General features: G+C 49.9%; 2 protein-coding genes and 2 pseudogenes across 4 annotated transcripts in view; 2 read left to right on the forward strand and 2 right to left on the reverse strand.

Annotated features, from left to right (window-relative positions):
• The window catches only part of LOC120672029, a 96,594-nt pseudogene that overhangs the window by 58,818 nt on the left and 17,573 nt on the right, over positions 1-20,203 (forward strand). The gene's annotated exons all lie outside the window — the stretch shown is intronic.
• On the reverse strand, positions 1,668-4,789 carry LOC120672040 (annotated as a pseudogene).
• Positions 5,182-10,296, reverse strand: LOC120672035 (RNA-binding protein Musashi homolog 2-like). Of its 2 annotated transcripts, none has more exons than XM_039952330.1 (15): positions 10,107-10,296; positions 9,238-9,249; positions 9,047-9,116; positions 8,866-8,955; positions 8,457-8,522; positions 8,293-8,358; positions 8,096-8,184; positions 7,962-8,007; positions 7,249-7,303; positions 6,683-6,759; positions 6,360-6,498; positions 6,130-6,266; positions 5,955-6,059; positions 5,694-5,828; positions 5,182-5,547 (listed from the first exon to the last, which is right to left on the reverse strand). In XM_039952330.1, exons 3-15 carry the CDS (start codon positions 9,062-9,064, stop codon positions 5,482-5,484), a joined length of 1,089 nt encoding a protein of 362 aa, XP_039808264.1. In that variant the 5' UTR covers positions 9,065-9,116; positions 9,238-9,249; positions 10,107-10,296; the 3' UTR covers positions 5,182-5,481. The 2 variants fall into 2 exon arrangements, with proteins under 2 accessions (XP_039808264.1, XP_039808263.1); XM_039952329.1 differs by having other exon boundaries at positions 9,178-9,249.
• On the forward strand, positions 12,685-14,184 carry LOC120672031 (protein JINGUBANG-like). Its single transcript, XM_039952324.1, has one exon. It carries the CDS (start codon positions 12,707-12,709, stop codon positions 13,979-13,981), a length of 1,275 nt encoding a protein of 424 aa, XP_039808258.1. The 5' UTR covers positions 12,685-12,706; the 3' UTR covers positions 13,982-14,184.

Raw genomic sequence — 20,203 nt, forward strand, 5'->3', positions numbered from 1 at the left:
CCAATTATAGATTAATTAATATAATTAGATTCATCTCGTAGGAATCAATTAGACTGTGTAATTAGTTATTTTTTCCTATTACATTTAACGCTCCATGCATGTGTTCGAAAACTTGATGTGACAGGTACTGCGCAAACATTTTTTAGAACTAAACGCCCCCTTATGGAGTTCCCCTACTGAATTCATGCACGAGCACCTCAAATTTTGGGATTTCCTGGAACCCTTGCTCTCTAGTGTTTTTGACCTATTTCGTGAAATTCGTGGAGATGTCTTAATCTTTCTGTGAGGATCTTTAGGGCAAAGACTCTATACATTCTAGCGAATCTCTGGTTAAAATTTCACGAAGGTAGGATGTCGTTTGATTAAATTTGCTCTTTTCTTCGCATTTTCCTGCGCCCAGGAAAAACCGTAAGTTTCGCATTTTGAAAACCAGAAATTTCGGAGTTTCCAAAGTGGGATTTTTTAGGATATTTCTTGGGAGTAGACTCATGGTGGCTAGGGAAACCTCTGGTTCAAATCTCATGATTTTGGAGGTCATTTGCTATAGTTTCCGAATATTTGTTGGCATTCCTGGACCAAAACCGGAAATTCTGGTTTTGGAAACCGGAAGTTCTGGTTTTGGATTTCTAGAAGTTCTGGTTTTCCTGAACTTGAAATTTCAGTTTGCTTTTGACTCGTGTGTTCGAAGTATCTGCCACTATGCTTCCTAGTATTTTTCCTATGGTTAGTGAGTCCGCTCTGACCACATGTTCTTGAATATTGCTAGAAGAGAAGGTCGTGAGTTGATTTTTGCGACATAGGCCAAGTTTCTTGTTCATCGAAAAAAAATTATTGGCTCCTATTCAACCCTTTTCTGGTCGCCTGTTCGGTCCCACACAATGCTAATTCTAAACATTTCCTACTACTGACTATTTATATTTTGCATGTGTTTTGTATACATTTATTTTGTTCCCATTCTCAATGAAAATCAAAATAGCAATTCTATTAAGTTTAGGGATCGTTGGCGTACTTTACTCAATTACATTTTAGTTGTATCATTACATTTCTCTTATGATAAAATTTTCAAAACAAGACCATGGTTGAGTATATATGTTAATTTAGATCAATGCAAACATAGGAGGCGCTCACATACTATAAACTAGGCGTATAGTCCGCGCATTTGCGCAGCTAGTTTTGAAAATTAAAAAATTTACATATTATTGTATCATTACTTAAAGATTATACTACTTTTTTACCATACATCATCATGTTCATTATCGTAAATTATGTCTTATTGTTGGTTAAAATAATTCAAATATTATCTACCTATAATAACAATTTGATTTGTTGAGCTTTAATAAAATTATGCATATAATTTTTTTTATTTTTATTTTGTTTTGATTGATTGATTGTTGTTAGTTTTAGTTTTTATTAATAGTATATGTTTGTAACCGATACATAGCTAAATGATATTTTATATTTAATTTTTCATAATGGCATTGGTGGTACTCTTAATGAAAAACGTGCTCAGGCACGGTCGCCAAAAAAATAATGGCATTGGTGGGTGATTTTTAATTAGACACATAGATATTTTAGGCTAATTTTGTCATAATTGTAGTGGTGGGTAATTTTTATTTTTTTATTTTTCTCCGATTAACGTAGAAATTTCTACACTTTGAGAGTGAACGTGGAGACTCCGTTTGTTGGCCAAATAATAAGATAATAGATATTCACGAGTGCAAGCTGCAGCTGAATGCCATCGCTGCCAAACAGGCTATTTACAAGTCAACATTGGTGATTGGCCCTTGGAACCAGAACCGGGCGTGGAGCACCCAGGCGCCGACGCTGAGCAAAAGCACGCCGCCGACGAAGACCGGCGTGTAGTTGAAGTTGTCCTTGGCGACGGGGTACGCCACCGGGAGGGAGAAGAGCACGGTGACGAGGGCCACCCAAGCGACGGCGGCCCAGCCGACGAGGAGGCCGTATTTTCCGAGGTGAAACGGCCCCGGAACGAAGGATCTCCGGGCGGTGGTCACGCGGAAGAAGATGGGCAGCCCGTAGGCGATGTACGCTCCGACCGTCGCGACGGACAGCATTGCCTGGAACGCCACCTGGCTCCCCAGCGACTGTCAGGAACAGACAAGCACAAAAATGGTTGGAATTGACATGGAAATCGTCCCTTTGCTGTGACGACATGGCAATGGCATGCATGTGTTCTGCTGCACTGTATTTGTGACCACTTGAATGAAGCTAAGTTCAGATATGAGCAGATCATCCCGTACCGTGAGCTCCATGACGAAGGCCACGGCGACGGAGAGCCAGACGACGTTGAAGGGCACCTCCTGCTTGTTCACCCGGTACCAGAAGCGCGAGAAGGGCATGGCCCCGTCCCTGGAGAAGGCGTACCCCATCCTCGAGTTGGTAGTTATGCACCCGGAGCCGCAGAGGAAGGTGGTGACCGCGACGACTCCCAAGCACAGGAGCGCCCCGGCGCCGCCGCCGTACCTCCTGCGGAAGGCGGTGTGCAGAGCCTGCGCGACGGCGTACCCGCCGGCGTCGTTGCCGGGGTCCAGGAGGGACGGGATGTCCTCCGTCATGAGCGACGTCAGGGCCACCAGGAAGATCCACCCGAACGCGCTCGACAGAGCGACGGCGGTGACCAGCCCCGTCGGCCCGCTCCGGTCCGCGTTCTTCGTCTCCTCTGTCTGGCGCACTCGTGATTGGTGATCGATCGGTCAGAACGAACTCTGATGCGCCACTAATGTCTGCACTTAGTGTCTTACCATGTGTGCAGACGCGTCGTAGCCGATGAGAGAGTACTGGCTCATCAGCAACCCCATGGCAAGAATGTAAGCCTTGGCGTGGATCCCCATGCCATTGTCCGTGTTGAAGTGTGTGAAGATGAACTCCAAGCTTGCTCTTTCCTTAGCAACCGCTGGAATCAAGATCACCAGAACAAATATACCTAGCATACATGATCCATCCATCCAGTTAACACCAATGCCTGCATAATGCTATATCTGCTCTCTGTCAAGAATGCTCCGACGTGGCCAATCCATGCCAGGCACTGGATAGGGAGGCTGTTCATGAGCCCGTGGATGACCAGGATGGCACCATAGATGGCCAGCAAGACGTACTTGGACGCCATGTAGCCGCCGCCGTTGCGGCCCCCGGTGCCAAGCAGGATGATCACTTGGACCAACTGCGCCAACGAGAAGTCCACGCTCGTGGTACCGGCCCACTGCGTGAAAATTCAACCATGTTGTTGTTGCGGTCCAACTAAGGAATTTGACCGTTTCTTTTACTTTCACTGTCAGATTGAAAGTCCAATTGAACTATTAATATTGCAGTTTTAAGCTACACAATCAATGCTATGTGACTGAGCCACGGAGGCATGAACAAGCAAGGAATTTTCAGACGCTTGAAAGTTGACAGGCCTCTAACTAAATAAAACCTGAAAATGCGGCCTGCCGGCTCGCGTGTGGAAACAACAATGCCAATGGCACATATGCCAGGATGCCAGTAGGTGCAGCCAGACGACAGTCCAAGCAGGAGTGCATGACCAAGGAACTAGGTACCGAAACGGAGGACCTGTGAACATGAAGCTAGCCGGCGTACGATGTTGAACCTGTATAACACAAGAGACAAGATATAAACTTGATTATTACACTGTTCTACCGAGTTTCATAAAACAAATAAGATACCGAGAATCTCTGTCTGATACAACTGTTCGTTTCCAATACTAGCTAGGCACAAGATCATCTACTGTAAATGTTTTCGAGTATTTATTTATTTATTTGTTGGGCCATCTACCAACCATATACGTACCCACCCATACGGCAAAATGAGGTTAATATCTAGCACCCAGGCAGATTGAAACTCGCTCTGAAGTCTGAACAGAGCTGGCGTACCATCCAGTGACCCAGGAAGCGAGGGGAGCCCATTCCTTGCCGGCAAGCTTGGCGCTCCAGTAGTAGAGCCCGCCGGAGGTCGGGTAGGCCGAGCAGATCTCGGCCATGGACAGGGCGACGCAGCCGTTGAACGCCGCGACGACGAGCCAACCCAGCGTCATGTGGTGAAACAAAGCGTATACCTGGCCCACGATGTTGAACCTGTTAAACATGACACAGGATTAAATATAGTAATAACTAGCAATTGACAGAGGATCATTTGAAAACGTCGTTTTGTGTTCACTATTATGGAAAAGTAACATAAACAAAACGAAAAGGTTTCCTAATTTCCAAATGGTCCAAGGAAGCGTGTGTTACCATCCGGTGACCCAGGAAGCGAGGGGCGCCCAGTCCTCGCCGGCGAGCTTGGCGCTCCAGTAGTAGAGGCCGCCGGAGGTCGGGTAGGCCGAGCAGATCTCCCCGCCATGGACAGCGCGACGCAGCCGTTGAACGCCGCGACGACGAGCCAGCCCAGCGTCATGGAGGCCGGCCCGCCGTAGCGCAGCCCGGTGTTGTACGTCGTGGTGACGCCCGCCAGCACGGAGATGATGGAGAAGGAGAAGGCGAAGGCGAAGTTGGAGAGGAGGCTACGACAACATGCAGCAGGGTGAGAACGAAATTGCTCGAGGGTTAATGAAACCGCATGCTGTGCAGATTGCGGAACGTACGAGAGGCCGCGCTTGAGCTCCTGCTTGTATCCCAGCTGCTGCAGCCGCGCCCGGTCGCCGTCGGCGACGGCCAGCTCGGCGGTACGGGGAGACATCACAAAGCAGAGTACTTGCTGATCCTGGGACTGGGTTCACACTTGACAGGGCCAGTGGCGCTCACTCAGTACTGATAGTCAGGAGGCTTCACCTGCTTTTGTGATATTTCTTGATGCATAACAAGGTAGGAGTACTAGTCAAAGTCATCAGAACGCCGCTCTTGCAAGTCGCAGTCCGTTTCGAAAGAGATGGTTTCGTCTTCACGTTCCTTGAGTGACTTACAAGGGAATAATAATAAGCTTGATTGCGATGATTTGTATGCAACGTTACGTCAGCTTCATCAGTTCAGTTGATCTTCAAGCTGAGATCTTTCCGTTCTACTTGCTCCAGCTTCAACCTGTGCCAACAGCCAACTAAACCAACAGGTGCAACTACTGTTCGGAACCCGCACAGAAGCGGTGTTGCACGGTTCGAGCTCCAAAAGTATCAGTCGGGATTTTCAAAAACTCACTAGCGACCACGAAAATGAGATGGTGCACGGCAACGGCTGTCGGCTAATAAGTTTTTTTTTATTACAGGCAGCAGTTCCACACAATAACTACAAGGCTGCCTTCATCTTTAAGCATCAATCTTTAATTGCGACAAAGAAATAGCACCATAGCATTTCCATGTCAAAAATTACAACATGAACAAATAGATAGGTTCCACACGCCCCACTTAAGATTCACATACCACTTTGAGGTACCGCTTAGCATTCTCAAAAGTATTTCTTTTCCCCATCTCCACAGTTTCCTCCCCTAGAGGTGAACTAAAACAGCACTTGACAATAACCGAGACACACGACTTGTTCAGTAAGGTTGGTATCGCCAATCCCCTCTTGATCTGCTGCTTCCGCTGCTGGGTCCATACCCATACTGGAGTATGACAAGGATTCATTATTAGATCATGCCAGAAACAAGTAACAGCAACAAAAGATTTCTGTTTTGCAGAGCCTAATCATGCAATTTCATTTGTACCATAATAAGCCTACTATGCCACGAGAACATCCTTTTGTGCTTACATTATAATCTAGACTGCCACAGAACCTGCCAAAAGATCGCATTGAACCATAAGCACCATAAAGGTCCATGGGATCAATGTAAGCGCCGCCACCAGTTGAATCGCTCTCAAGCGGTGCAGCTGTGTCTATTGCAACCTGAAATAGCAGAACACAACAAGTCACATTTTTTCTCCTCAGTATAAAGTCAAGACTATCATATTTTTATACTAGATGCAAGCAGCAAGCTACGCAACCGCCACAACGACAAGGAATGCCCCTTACCTCTTGTCCCAGAATTTCATGGCTTCTGCGAGCTACACGTTCTGCCACACCCTCATCAGCGAAGGTGACAAAACCAAAACCTCGGTGGCCACTTCTTTTAGGGTCCTACAAGGGTAGAGAAGTTTATACAAATAATAAGCAATGATATGGCAAACAGTAGCAGTCTTAGCCTCACCTTTGGAATATATGCATCTACGATTCGACCAAATCTGCCGAAGTAATGCCTCAGGTCATCTGTGTTTGCTTCTTGTGGAAGCCTACCAACAAATATCTTCTTGCCAACTGCTTGAGAGGATCCATAATACCCTCCTCCTGGTTGATGCAAGTCAAATAGTGAAATGCGTAGTCCACTAGAATAGTTGCTGCGTGTTCAAATCTGAGACAAACTTATCACCGAAGACTTACTTCCATAAGCTGATCCAGGATGGTCATACAGTGTTGGTGCACCCAAAGCTGCATATCTGGTAGCAGCTGAGATATATGCGTTATATGCACCATAGCCACCTTGCGATGCCCTGCTCGGTGGGTATCTGACATCTTCATCCTGATACAAACATATTTCAGGTCTTTGGCTGGTTTTAAATAGTGGGCAACTAAGTTGATGATCTAGTATTTTAATTCACACAGTACCCTAAAACAATTTGGGATGTATCATTAGACAATATAGTTGGAGGTAATAATTCAATTTGACCACCATTGAGCTCTATTTCAGAACAGAGTAAAGGTACCTTTGGAGTTGCACGATCAACAACTACAGTTGTACCATCAAGCTCATGCGACTCTTGCATGATGCTGTCCACAGATTCTGTTAAATAACATTGAAAATTAGAAAATGCAAAAAGGAAATAATGCAGAAACAAGAAAAAGGCTCGGGAGAATGAGCACAAGACAACTTTTATGTTGAAAACTGAGTAGAACACAAACTGCAATAAATAAATGGTTCAAGAACTGCTACAAATAGAAATCTATCCCAAAACCTAGCATATCAAATGTCAAGCACAAATAGGAAAAAAATCAAAGAAAAAGGACAGTGTAACAATTGTCTACAAGTGCAATCATCTAACATAGAAATATATCCTTGGCTAAAGAACAATTTTCTACAAGATAAGTAAGACCGCTGTAAATCACTCTACCATTTACTCTCCACAGGTTGACACGTAATTGGTACCCCAAAAACGTAAGTCAACTACTTCTTTTGTCATTCTGTTTCTGTTAAAGCTGCTGCGCCCACCCCCTCAACTCAGCCGAAAAAACTATTCACATATAATAAGCTAGAAGGTATCCGTAAATGTACCTGCACTCTGAAACGTGATAAACCCAATTCCACGATGCCCTTTTGAACCATGTTCCTACACAGGAGATAAGAGTGTGGAGTGCAAATTTTAGTAAGATCTTGTCATATCCAGCTGTAGTCTACATCAAGTCCTGCAATGCTGCATAACCATTGAATGCTACTCTAAATTGCTTTACGAACATGGAGCAATGTACTCATGCAAAGTTTCTGCATTATGATCTTAACACCGGTAGCAAGTACAACGTCTGTCTTATTCAAAACGCTGTGAATGTGCTGATATAATATCAATCCTCATCTTCCCTAGCACTCCCCATATTCCCAGATTGCTACACGAATGATGCCTCACCAGTAAGGCTGAAGAAATCCACGAATGTTGTATAGAAGTCAAGCACAACAAAGCAAATTCATTTTGGGACATTTAAGGACTAAGTTAGGGATTTAGTTTTATCAAAAATACTACATTTATGTTTAACATTGCATGTTATAAACCTATAAGAACTGATGTAAACCACATATGATTTATTCAGATTAAGATGAGGTTTCCCACAATTGCATAGGCAATAATGATAACATTACTGGAGATCACCTTACTCAATATTGCTGTGAATTAATAGGTTGAACAGGGCAACAAGCATATGTGCCTTATGTATGAAACAATAGTATCACTGTTGAAGGATACCAGATGCAATGCATGTCAAACAAATTTTTCTAACCTTTGGCATGTAAAGATCAAGAATTTCTCCAAAAGCTTCAAAATGCCTGTTAATACAGAAAATCCCAGTTTATACAAGCTCGATGCATATCAATGCGTAAATAAATAACGAAGAAAAGTCAGTCTTTAGCTCACCTACGAAACATCGACTCATCCACAGATTGTGGAATTCGAGCAACAAATATCCTTGTAGCTTTCTTTGTTCCTTGTGATTTCATTTCTTCCTGCATTAAGTGGAAATTGCACCATAATCAATTTCAACAATATCTTGACACATATCAACAGTAGACGGTCACACAAAGGAAAGGTAAGTTCTTGTGTATGTTATTTACCTTTGGAGTAGCTATCTTCACTTCTAAAGTCCGGCTCCCAAGAACATGTTCACATTCAAGAACATTCTGAAAGGATAATGTAGTGACTCAGAAAAATGAATTTGTCACTACAGAATCGATGCATATGGATTCTAGTAAAAGGTTGCACTATTCGCAGAATGTACCTTTGCATCATCAGCTGATGAGAATGTTACATAGCCAAACCCACGTGATCGCCCAGAAGATCGCTCCTGTTATTTTCAACATGCAAGACACATGGTGGTAAATCAGAATGGCAATTAGCACATATAGTGATCCAATCATGTAATGAGCTGATGATGCAAAAATTCAAAATGAAATAGTAAACCTCAAACAGATTAAATGAATGAAAAATTAATACCAAGGACACGGCCATATGGCCACACATAATTAAGTATTCCTATGCAAATCATCCATGCATTATAAGCAAATAATCAGTGCAGAAAATAAATATGAGATATTTAACCAAGAGTTTCCAAAATTATCAAATACTTCCGAGATTGCGATGCCGCAAAATTTTCTGGAAGCAAACATATATATGAAATTATTGCAAACCTTCATGACAACGCAGTCATCTAGGGGTCCAAACTTGGCCATGTACTCCCGTAATCCTTCAGTGTCAACATCCCAGGGGATACCAAGAACCTAAGTCCATTAATTGTGCATCCTCATTATTCCTCAGGTGAGCATTCGTGTATAGAATCTTACAAAGGAAAGAAGTGGGGGTGTCACTTACCACAAGTTTTGTAGCCATTATAACACTGGCTACAGTGCAATATCAAGAAAACCTAAGGTTCCTTATTCCCCTGTGTCCAGGAAAACTCTCAGCAACGTACTGAAGGTTACCAAAATTAACAAGGATATTGCCTTGAAGTTATGGTGAAGAGATGCATGGATTTCTTAAACACCATATGTCGAGTTGGCAACCTTTCACTGGATCTGAAAGTTGATATGAATATGATTTAGTAATGGTTGCTCAGCCAGAGAATATCTATATCAAATTTGGAGTAGAAACAAGCATTTAATCATCAACCATACAATGGTATCCCAAATTTTAACACTGGATAAGGACAGTATCTATCTGTGATAGACGACAATATGATATCCTCGAAAAGCAATATTGCTATTCATGAGGGGTTATACCTGGGTATACCATAAAAGGTTCCATTAATGTGTGAACAAGAGGGGGGGGGGGGGATAAACAGCAACTTGACATTAGGTAAAAAAACAGTGAGTATTGTGGCAAAAGAAATTATTGCTGCAGAATCATTGGATTGACCTCTCTTTGGAACATCTCCCTCTATCTAGTTATCCAGCAGTTACATGGGATACAACCATTCAAATTGGTGTTGCCACGTGCCCCCATTAGGCTCATGCCGAGGTCCAAAATTTACTTATCAGCTACACACAACACGGTTTCAAAGCTTTAGAAATCGTCTCCAGAAATCCCAACCCCCCAATGCCTAAATCATAATTCCAGATGGACCACACAACCAAGCACAGGATCCTATTGCCTTGTCACAGCTATTGAAAGCTGCAACCCTAAATTTTGCGGTTAACCCCTCAAAATTGCCGGGGAAGGCTTGGGGGCGGGGCATGGCAGGGGCGGACCCAGTAGCGGACATGGATGTCCACGCGAATACACCCGATAGATTTTGCAAGAGAATCGAAGTTAGTAGGTGTGTGATACACGTACACACTTGCAATTGTGTCAGATCCGAAAACGAATAGGTTACTCTAGGGTTTGGGCCGCTCCGTTTCGCACAGCGGGATGAGAATAGATAGGGCGGGCGTACCTGGTGGGCGCTCGTCGCCGGCGAAGGGCCCGGCGAAGGGCGGCGTCACCGCTCGCCAAGTCGTCGTCGCCGCCGCCGGGAAAGGAAAGCCACGAGAGGAGAGAAGGGGAGAGCAGAACGGGAGACAGAAAAAGACGAGGAGGCAGCGCTTGATGGATGGGAGTCCGCAACCGCAACAGCCGCCTGCCGCCCACAGCACAAGCAAGCTCTCTCTCATAAAACGAGGATTTGATGGGCCGTATTTAAGAACAACTGCTGGGAATTCGGCCCATATGGGCTATTGCGAGTTCATTCTCCGCGGGCCAAATTCAAGGACAATGGACAAACACTCTGGAACTCAGCCCGTACGCGCTGCGGCCTGCGGGCCGATACTTTTGTTTGCAGCAAGTGTGGTTTTCTATTCTGCATTTCTCAGTTTCCGTTTCTGACGCTAGACAGCGTGTTGGGCCGGCCGGTAATCAGCTTTGCTTTTCTCTCACACACCAGATCAGTAGCACACCCACCAGATCAAGCGGCAGTGTTTTTCTGTTACATCACATCAGTATCAGCCACTAGTCAGCAGCACTTTTCTCTCGCAACAAATCAGCACCAGCTACCCGTGCCAAGCCAACACAACAGGCTCATATATACTTTTGAATTGGTCGTGGAGTTAACGTATTGTTCTTAATAATATGTTTAGCTCGACTACTTCTGCCGGGGCTTTGGAAGCTAAGGAATTGCGATGATCAAAAGCTGGAGGCTGGTGTCTCCCATTTCACCAGATTGATCCATCTTTGACATCATCCTTCCATCTCCTAGGTGGAAAGGAGACCGGAGCAGGATCAGTGGAAGCTAACCTGTCACACGCTCCATATACAGGTCAATGCCACATGGCGGCTGGGTCAAATCGTCAATTGCTCACGTAATCCGCGCAGCATCGCTTTCTTGATCTGAATCATGCAAATCGCCCATCAACAAGCTGATGCTAACGTTGTCCGCCCACTATTCAAAAGATTTCAGCTACTAATAAATAATAATGTAATCTTCGGTATGTACGCATTTGGCTTTATACCTTCTGGAGGTTTCTGGTAATTTTTTCTGTTGCCACTTGAGAGGGTTTTGAACGGTTCCAGCTAGCGATCGTCTCCTCCGTTTTTAGACGATCGAGCTCTACCAGCTCTCCCAGCTGCATCAGAATGAACATTCTCCTGTCCAAAAACTCCAATTAAAAGCTTTATTGATTGGTATATAAAAAAAAGGAAGGCAACTGAGAAGCTAGCTTGATGAATAGCAGGAACACGATCGAACTGCCTTTTTTTTCAGTCTGGCCGGAAAGGTGTTCTCCAACACCAACCGAGAAGGGCGGCAATTGCTTCATACGCGAGCATGCATATACACTCGAAAATCAAACGCCGTACTGCGACTTTTGCTTGGAGTGGAGCGTCGCATATATAAAAAATTTGAAAAACTTTTGAACCTACCGCACTAGCGTAAACAGCGCGTGCTCCCCATTTGTTTTTCGGCTCGCGTGCGTCGTCAAACCAGGCAATGCAAGCTTTTGTCTCCGGAACCAGCGGCCCCTAGGACTGTCAACGCACCAAAGCAAGCTGATACAAAAAAAAAACCATATAATTTCGTCCTTCCTTAGCCATTTTACACGTGATCGATTATTTGAGCTTGTTTCGTTCGAATGCTAAATGAAAGGTTTAATTTGATTATCGAGTAGTGTTTGACGAACAAGCTAGCTAGTCGTCTCTCCTGCTTTGCCGGAAGCAACGTAAATTAAGCTAGCCGTGCGAGGCCGATCATATCGATCGATTACAGGTGGTTGCGAGTAACCTGTCAGGCAAAAAATTGCACAAGCGTGTATGTTCTCTGCAAGTGAAGGTAGCCGGCACAAGCAAGCAGCGGCAGCGGTCGCAATTTTGCAGTGCATAGTGTGTCCCTTCCCTGAACAGTAGGAGTAGCATTATTCTGTGGTCGCATGCATGCATACCGTCCGCGTTCGCGTCCGGGCCCGGCTCTGGTCGGTGGATAAATAGTGGAAGTCGTAGCTGCAAGTTCGTTCAGTAGAGAGACTAGCAATCCAAGGGCCAGTCTTGAAGGGAACTCCAGCCACAAAAGTTGGGTGCATGTTCATGCGGAAAAGGTCTGACGATCTCTCTCTCCTCACAGAAGCATTCATGGCATCTACGAGCTGTGGTCATTCTTCCTTTCGCCCCCTGTTTCTGAGGCGTTGCATCGTCGTTCAGTGCACCGGCTGCTAGTTTGCCTATGAATCAATCATTTTTTCGTCGCAAGTGCTTAATGATCAAGCACACCAAAAAGACATGAGGGTCTAATTAGCAGGCCAAATGTCGGAACGAGGGTAGAAGAAACGAAAAGCGTTATCCTTTCCTCTCTCTCTTGTCTGGAAAGGAAAAGGGAAAAGAAAAATGACACGAGCCTACCCAGGCCCTGTCTGGTCGTCGTCTTAAAACGGCCGGCCCTCTGTCCCCAACGAACGCCAAGCCAGCGCCGCGCTCGCGCCTCTCCCCTCCGCTATTATAGCCACCGCGAGCTCGCGATCGCCCCCTCCCAACGTCTCTGAGCCCCTCCCCCTCCTGACCTAACAAACAACCATGGAAATGCCCGACCAAGACGACAGCGCTGCGGTGTCCGCGCCCCTGCTCCCGCGGCCCGCGCACCTCTCTGCCTCATTTTCCTTCTCCTCCTTCGGCTCCACGTCCTCGTCCTTCACGGACGCCGCCGCCTCGCCGCCCTCCGCGGAGGGAGGAGGACCCGCTGCGTCGCCGATGGGGGGGCCGACCGCGTGCAAGGCGCTCGCGGTGCTGCGGGACCACCCGGGCCCCGTCTCCTGCCTCTCGCTCTGCGGGGAGTTCCTGCTCAGCGCCTGCACGGGCGCCGACATCGTCGCGTGGCAGCAGCCGGACCTCCGCCGCTTCGCGCGGTTCGGCCGCGGCGAAGGCTCCGTCAAGGCGCTGGCCGCCGCGGGCGGCCGCGTCTTCTCCGCGCACCAGGACGGCCGCGTCCGGGTCTGGCGCGTGTCGCGCCGCTCCGAGAACGCCTTCAAGCTCGTCGCCGCGCTGCCCACCGCCAGGGACTACCTGGGCCGGATCTTCCGCCAGGCGAGCTACATCCAGACGCGCCGCAACCACAAACGCCTCTGGATCGAGCACGCCGACAGCATCTCCTGCCTCGCCGTGCACGACGGCCTCCTCTACTCGGGATCCTGGGACAAGACGCTCAAGGTCTGGCGCACCGCCGACCTCAAGTGCATCGAGTCCATCCGCGCCCACGACGACGCCGTCAACGCCGTCGCCACCGACGCCGGCGTCGTCTACTCGGCATCCGCCGACGGGCGCGTCAAGGCCTGGGAGAAAGGCAAGGCCGCGCATTTCCTCCAGGGTGTCCTCGTCGCCCGCGACGGCGTCTCGTGGAACGCCCTCGCGGTCGGCGCCGACCACCGGGTGTACGCTGCGGGGTCGGACGGCCACGTCGTCGCCTGGGACCGGCTTGGCAGCAGGAGCGCCGCCCGGTGGACCCTCGCGTGCGACGTCAAGGCGCACGACATGGCGGTACTCTGCCTATGCATCGCCAGAGACCTGGTGTGCACCGGCTCCGCCGACAAGACCATCGGCCTGTGGCGCCGGCAGAGCAGCGGCGAGCTCGCAAAGGTGGGCGCCATCGGAGGCCACGAAGGCCCTGTCAAATGTCTGCAGGCTTCCTGGTGCAGGGTGAGCAATGGCTGCATGGTGTACAGCGGGAGCCTTGACAAGAGCATCAGAGTTTGGTGGGTGCCCGGTGGTTTGGACGGCAATGATCAACAGCAGCAGCAAGACAAGTGCATCAAGGATCAGAATCAGAATGACAAGGCCTCTCTGTTCTTGAGATGAAATGTTTTTCTTTCAAATTCAAAACGAAATCGTTTGTTATTGCTTTGGTCTAGTCCTTAGTTTGGATTGTTTCACACTGCCGGGGTTGGTGATTCTTATATTAGAAGATGAGATAGAGCATAAAAAGTAAAGTAGCCATAGGGTGCGTGTAATTGTGTAAATGGCTGTATACTATATTCTGATTTTTGAAATAGGTTTTTTTATTGGGAGGAAAAGGCTCAATGACCTTATTGTTCGTGAATTATAATGTTTATTATCCCCTCATTTTTGTTTAGACGGATTAATTCTTGTTCGTATTGAAATGCTAGTCAATGGCATTCCCAGGTGAATTCCTCAAACATAAGTATTCCCTAAGGGCAGTATCAAGATTCAAGGATTCATACCAAAGAGCTCGAGATAAATGACCACACATCGTTACATGCATCTCACTTCCAACTTGCTAATAGATGACACATTGCACATCCTTGCTTGTAAGATGGCTGTAGAGATAGTTTTTCCCTGCATTTATGTATGGATCTTCATCACCAAGAGCTGGAAGTTGAGAACCTGGAGGTATTGTCCCGGAGAGATTGGTGTGGTGGCTTAGAAAGTGCAGTGGTGATCATGCCCTTAGCAATTTGAAAGAAGAGATAGAGATGGAGAGAACAACCGCAAAACTTTCATTGATCTATCTTGGAGTTTAAATACATGCGAGTGTACACTGAGCACGGGCATGCCGGCGTTCCCGGTCATGCGCGGGCGACGCGCGCGTGCAGTTAGCGGCGGGCGAGTCTACGCTGCATGCGCTCATGCGGTGCCGCGTCTTGCGCGGGGCGCGCAGCGGGGCCGCGTCGTGCGCGGAGCGCGCGGCGTCGCGCGCCGTGCGGAGGCAGTTGCATCGCCTCCGCTATCATCCCCCCTCAATCGCAGCGTTCGGCACCGGAACGCAGAGATTGGATCGGAACTCTTCGAACAGCGCCGTCGGGAGGCCTTTCGTGAAGATGTCGGCGAGTTGGCGCGTACTGGGAACGTGTAGAACACGGACGTCGCCAACGCTGACCTTCTCTCGCACGAAGTGGATGTCGAGCTCAATGTGCTTCGTCCTCTTGTGATGAACTGGGTTGCGCGACATGTATGTGGTAGAAACATTGTCGCAGAATACAAGCGTGGCCTTGGCGACGCCGTGGTGAAGCTCACCGAGCAAGGAACGAAGCCATGTGCACTCGGCGACTGCATTAGCGACGCCTCGGTATTCAGCCTCTGCGCTTGATCGGGATACCGTCGTCTGCCGTTTCGCCGACCAGGACACCAGCGAGTCTCCAAGGAACACGCAGAAGCCGGACGTAGAACGCCGCGTGTCGGGGCAGCCGGCCCAGTCCGCGTCTGAGTACGCAGTGAGCGTCGTCGACGGCGAGGCGCGAAGATGAACACCGAGCGACGGAGTGCCCTTGATGTAGCGCAGGATCCTCTTCAGCATGCTGGCGTGTACCTCAGTAGGAGCGTGCATGTGAAGACACACTTGTTGCACGGCGAGCGCGATGTCGGGCCGTGTGAGTGTGAGATATTGTAGGGCGCCGGCCATGCTGCGGTAGAAGCTGGGATCGGTGACTGGCGTGCCGTCCTGTGTCGATGCCTTCGCCTTGGTGTCGCAGGGCGTAGCCACTGGTTTGCAGTTGGCCATGCCAGCTCGCCCGAGGAGATCGTGGACGTAGCTGGATTGCGAGAGGAAGAAGCCGTCGGAGGAGCGATGGACGTCGATGCCCAGGAAGTAGGAAAGGGCGCCCATGTCCTTGACGGCGAACTCGGATTTGAGGCGGGCGATGATTTGCTGGAGAAGAGCCGTGGACGATGCTGAGAGGATCATGTCGTCGACATACAGTAGGAGATACGCCATCCCTGCAGGAGAGGAGAAGATGAACAGCGACGAGTCCGAGCGGGCCTGCTGGAAGCCGATCGTCTGGACAAACTGCGCGAAGCGAGTGAACCACGCGCGAGGAGCTTGCCGGAGGCCGTAGAGGGATCGTCGAAGTTCACACACAGCGGTTGGGCGTGCGGAATCGGCGAATCCCGTGGGCTGTTGACAGTACACGCGTTCCTTGAGGTCGCCATGGAGAAACGCATTGGAGACGTCAAGTTGGTGCGCTGGCCATTGCTTGGAAGCAACGACGGCAAGCACTGAGCGGATGGTGGCGGGCTTGACGACCGGCGTGAACGTTTCCCCGAAGTCGATGCCGGGCCGTTGGTTGAACCCGCGAACGACCCACCTCGCCTTGTAGCGTTCCAGCATGCCGTCGGAGCGCAGCTTGTGCTTGAACACCCATTTGCCGGTGATGACGCGTGCTCCCGGAGGTCGGTCGACGAGGGACCAGGTGCCATTGCGCAGCAGGGCATCGAACTCGGCTTGCATTGCACCGTGCCAGTTGGGGTCCTTTAGAGCGACGCGAACTGACGACGGCACGGGTGAGACGGTTTGGGTTGTGGAGTAGAGGGCATATTTGGGGTTGGGTTTGTATATGCCGGCTTTGGCGCGTGTGAGCATGCGATGGCCAGTGGGTGTAGCAGACGTGCGCGGCACAGGGTCAGGGGAGGGGGATGTTGTGGACATGGGTGGACTCGTGGGCGAGGCAGGAGATGCCGCGCGCGAAGTTTGCGGCGGTGGCGGCGAGCTAAACGGCTGAGGGAGAACAGGGACGGTGTCGTCGACTGGAGGCGTATGCATGGGCGTATGCGTGGGCTGCGGTTGGCGCTGCCGGAAGGGGAACTGACTCTCGTCGAAGACAACGTGCCGTGAGGTGAGCACGCGGCGCGTCGTGAGATCGAAGCACCGGTAGCCGCGGTGATCTGGCGGGTAGCCGATGAAAACGCACGGCGTGGATCTGGGCTGGAGCTTGTGGGACGCGGTCGCGGTAGTGTTGGGGAAGCACAACGCGCCGAACACCCTAAGCTCGTCGTAGCTGGGAGGAACGCCGAAGAGGAGCTCGAACGGCGTGGTGGAGCCGGTGGCACGACACGGCCGGCGGTTGATGAGGTGCGTGGCCGTGGAGAGCGCCTCGGCCCAGAACGTGTAGTCGGCGCCGCTGTGAACGAGGAGGGTACGAACACAGTCGTTCAGAGTGCGGAGGATCCGCTCGGCCTTCCCGTTCTGCTGAGATGTGTACGGGCAGGAGAGCCTGAACTGCACGCCATGGTCGGCAAGCAGCGTTCGTAGCGCGACGGTGTCGAACTCCCGGCCATTATCAGTCTGCAAAGCAAGCATCCGCAAGCCAAACTGGGTACCCACAGAAGCATGAAAATTTCGCAGGATTGGCAGAGTTTCTGATTTGTGGCGCATGGGAAAGACCCAAACGTAGTGGGTGAAATCGTCAAGGAGAGCTAGATAGTACTTATAGCCCGAGAAGCTAAACACAGGAGAGGTCCAAACATCCGCATGAACAATTTGGAAAGGAAAATATGTTATAGATTCACTGGGAGCAAAAGGTAACCTAACATGTTTGCCCATCTGACAAGAAGAGCAAATGTGGGATGTGTCTTTATTGCACTGGAAATCAAAAGACTGAAGCAAAGTAGATAGGGTTTGCCGGCCGGGATGTCCGAGCCGCTGATGCCAGAGATCACGAGTGCAGGATGAACTGAGCGCGATCTGTGGCGGCAGTCGGAGCGGGTAGAGGTTGCCGGAGCTGTCACATCGGAGGGTCACCGTTCGGGTGGGAAGATCCTTGACAGAAAAACCGTTAGGATCAAATTCAATTGAAACATTGTTATCACGTGTGAGTTGACGAACGGAGATCAAGTTCTTTACTAGATGAGGAGAGACAAGAACATTGTTGAGAAGTAAGGGGGTACTGGAGGTAGGAATGGAGGTGCAGGCCGAGTGGGTGACCGGCAGCCTAGCACCGTTTCCAACCGTGATGTAAGAGGAGGAGGAAACGGGGGAGGAGGAAGAGAGGATACCGGGATTGTTGGACATGTGTGTGGTGGCGCCGGTGTCGAGGAACCAATCACCGGAGCTTGGAGGCTGCTGCGGAGGACCCCCGACCGATGCGAGTGCCGAGAGCAGGGCCTGCTGATCCCAGGCTGAGGAAGGCGGCGCAGTCGGGGTGGGCAGCTGGAGCTGGTGTTGCGCCGTCATTGCCTGTTGAGGCTGGAACGGCGGGCGCGGCCCGAGGACGCCAGCACCGGGTGCGCGGAATGGCATGGGCCATGCCTGGACCAGACCAGTCCAGGGGTTGTAGCCAGCGGCCCAAGGCAAGGGCTGTGGAGATCCGCTCTGGGGTTGGCCACCGGACGCGCCTGCGTTGCGCGTGCCCTGGACACCGCCGGAGTTGGAGCCGGAGTTGTTGGCGCCGCGACGCTTGTTCCGCTGGGATCGGTTGCGAGAGTTGCCGCCGTTCCCGGAGTTGGTGGAGTTGTTGGAGGATGTCCCGTGGCCGGCGGCGTACGCCTGGCCCGACGCGACCTTGTCGTCATGCTTATCGCAGAGCTCCTCCAGGAGGAGGAAGGAGCGGGCGGAGGCGAAGGTGTGCGGCGGCGACTTGGACGTGACGATGGGCTTGAGATGGCGATAGCGCGGATTCAGCCCACGCAGAAGATTGAGCACTTGGCTCGGCTCGGAGACGGGGTGACCAAGGTCGCGGAGGATGTCGGCGAGGTGCTTGAGTTGGCCGCAGTAGTCGTCGATGCTCAGGTCGCCCTGCTGCAGGGAGCGGAGTTCGGCTTCGACGAGGACGGCGCGGTGCATCTCATTGTCGCGGAACAAGCCCTCGATGGAGTTCCAGACGGTGAACGCAGACGCGCGCGGCTGGTAGATGAGGTTGAACACCTCGGTGTGCACCGTGGTCTGGAGCCAATTTACCACGCTGTGGTCGTTGAGGATCCATTCGGCATCGCGCTCGTCGAGGGGTGGCGGCGAGAAGACGTGGGGTGCGAGGCCGAACTTCCCGAGAACGGAGTCGAAGCAGCAGCGCCATTGGCTGTAATTGGACTCCTTGAGGCTGAGGGTGATGGGGATGTGGGAGCGGATGTTGATCTGCTGGACGACGGCCGCCGGAGCCGGTGGGATGGCGACATCGCCGGCGTCGTCCGAGGAGGAAGAGGAGTGGCGAGGGGAGGCCATGGCTGCGGGAGATGAGGTGGACGCGAACGGAAATTCCAAGGAGGATCGTTCGTAAGCTGATACCATGAAAGAAGAGATAGAGATGGAGAGAACAACCGCAAAACTTTCATTGATCTCTCTTGGAGTTTAAATACATGCGAGTGTACACTGAGCACGGGCATGCCGGCGTTCCCGGTCATGCGCGGGCGACGCGCGCGTGCAGTTAGCGGCGGGCGAGTCTACGCTGCATGCGCTCATGCGGTGCCGCGTCTTGCGCGGGGCGCGCAGCGGGGCCGCGTCGTGCGCGGAGCGCGCGGCGTCGCGCGCCGTGCGGAGGCAGTTGCATCGCCTCCGCTATCACAATTACACCAGGAAGTTGGTTCAGTGAGAGATTAAGGAACTTATGCTGCCGAATTTGGACAAGGAGGAAATTCCTTGACAGATCCAGACTTACATTTTCGGCAGCTCCACAATTTCAGCAGGAACTTCAGCAGTCAGATCATTGTCAGAAAGCTCTAGGTTCTTCATCATCAGATAAAGAATACTATCACTATTTCTCCTCCTTTGATTGTAATTCATAGACCCTCATTGTAATTTATTAAGACCACTGCTAAAAGCCAGCAACAATAATGTGAATGCCATGAATCCCTTTCGGTGAAGTTTTGGGCAAGTACCTCGAAAGCTTGTTACTGGCGAGATCCAATCCAACAGTATGCCTTGCAGCTATGACAATCCAAGAAGAACATTTCCAAAAGAAACGATTTAAGTGCAGCTTAAGGATAATGATGAATCATGTGGCAAGAAACACAGTGGCCCTGTTTGTTTTGCGCTACAACTCCTAGCGCTACAAGAAAATCTTGCATGCATGAAGTATTAAATGAAATCTATTTGCAAAACCTCTTTATGGATGGGTGTAACTTTATGCGACGAATCTAATGAGGGTAATTAATCTATAATTAGCTACAGTAATATTATAGTAACCATTCTCTAATCATGCAGTCAAAGGTCTCATTAGATTCGTCTCGTGAAGTAGCACAAGAGTTGTGGAGTTAGTTTTATAAACTGACTTTATTTAACACCTTTAATTGACAGTCAAAGTTGTGCTAATAACTAGCGTAGCACAGACAAAACAGGGCCAATGCTGGAAATCA

This window comes from Panicum virgatum, chromosome 5N (genome assembly GCF_016808335.1).
Source record: "Panicum virgatum strain AP13 chromosome 5N, P.virgatum_v5, whole genome shotgun sequence".
In the NCBI taxonomy this organism is placed as follows: domain Eukaryota; kingdom Viridiplantae; phylum Streptophyta; class Magnoliopsida; order Poales; family Poaceae; genus Panicum; species Panicum virgatum.

What these genes read in the sequence shown, in the direction of transcription:
- LOC120672035 (XM_039952330.1), bottom strand. An exon ending in TATCACGTTTCAGAGTGCAG is followed by an intron (nt 6,760 to 7,248) that starts GTACATTTACGG and finishes GTTATTTAACAG; the next exon opens with AATCTGTGGACAGCATCATG. An exon ending in TTGATCGTGCAACTCCAAAG is followed by an intron (nt 6,499 to 6,682) that starts GTACCTTTACTC and finishes TGTTTGTATCAG; the next exon opens with GATGAAGATGTCAGATACCC.
- LOC120672031 (XM_039952324.1), top strand. Translation starts at nt 12,707, where the DNA reads ATGGAAATGCCCGACCAAGACGACAGCGCTGCGGTGTCCGCGCCCCTG.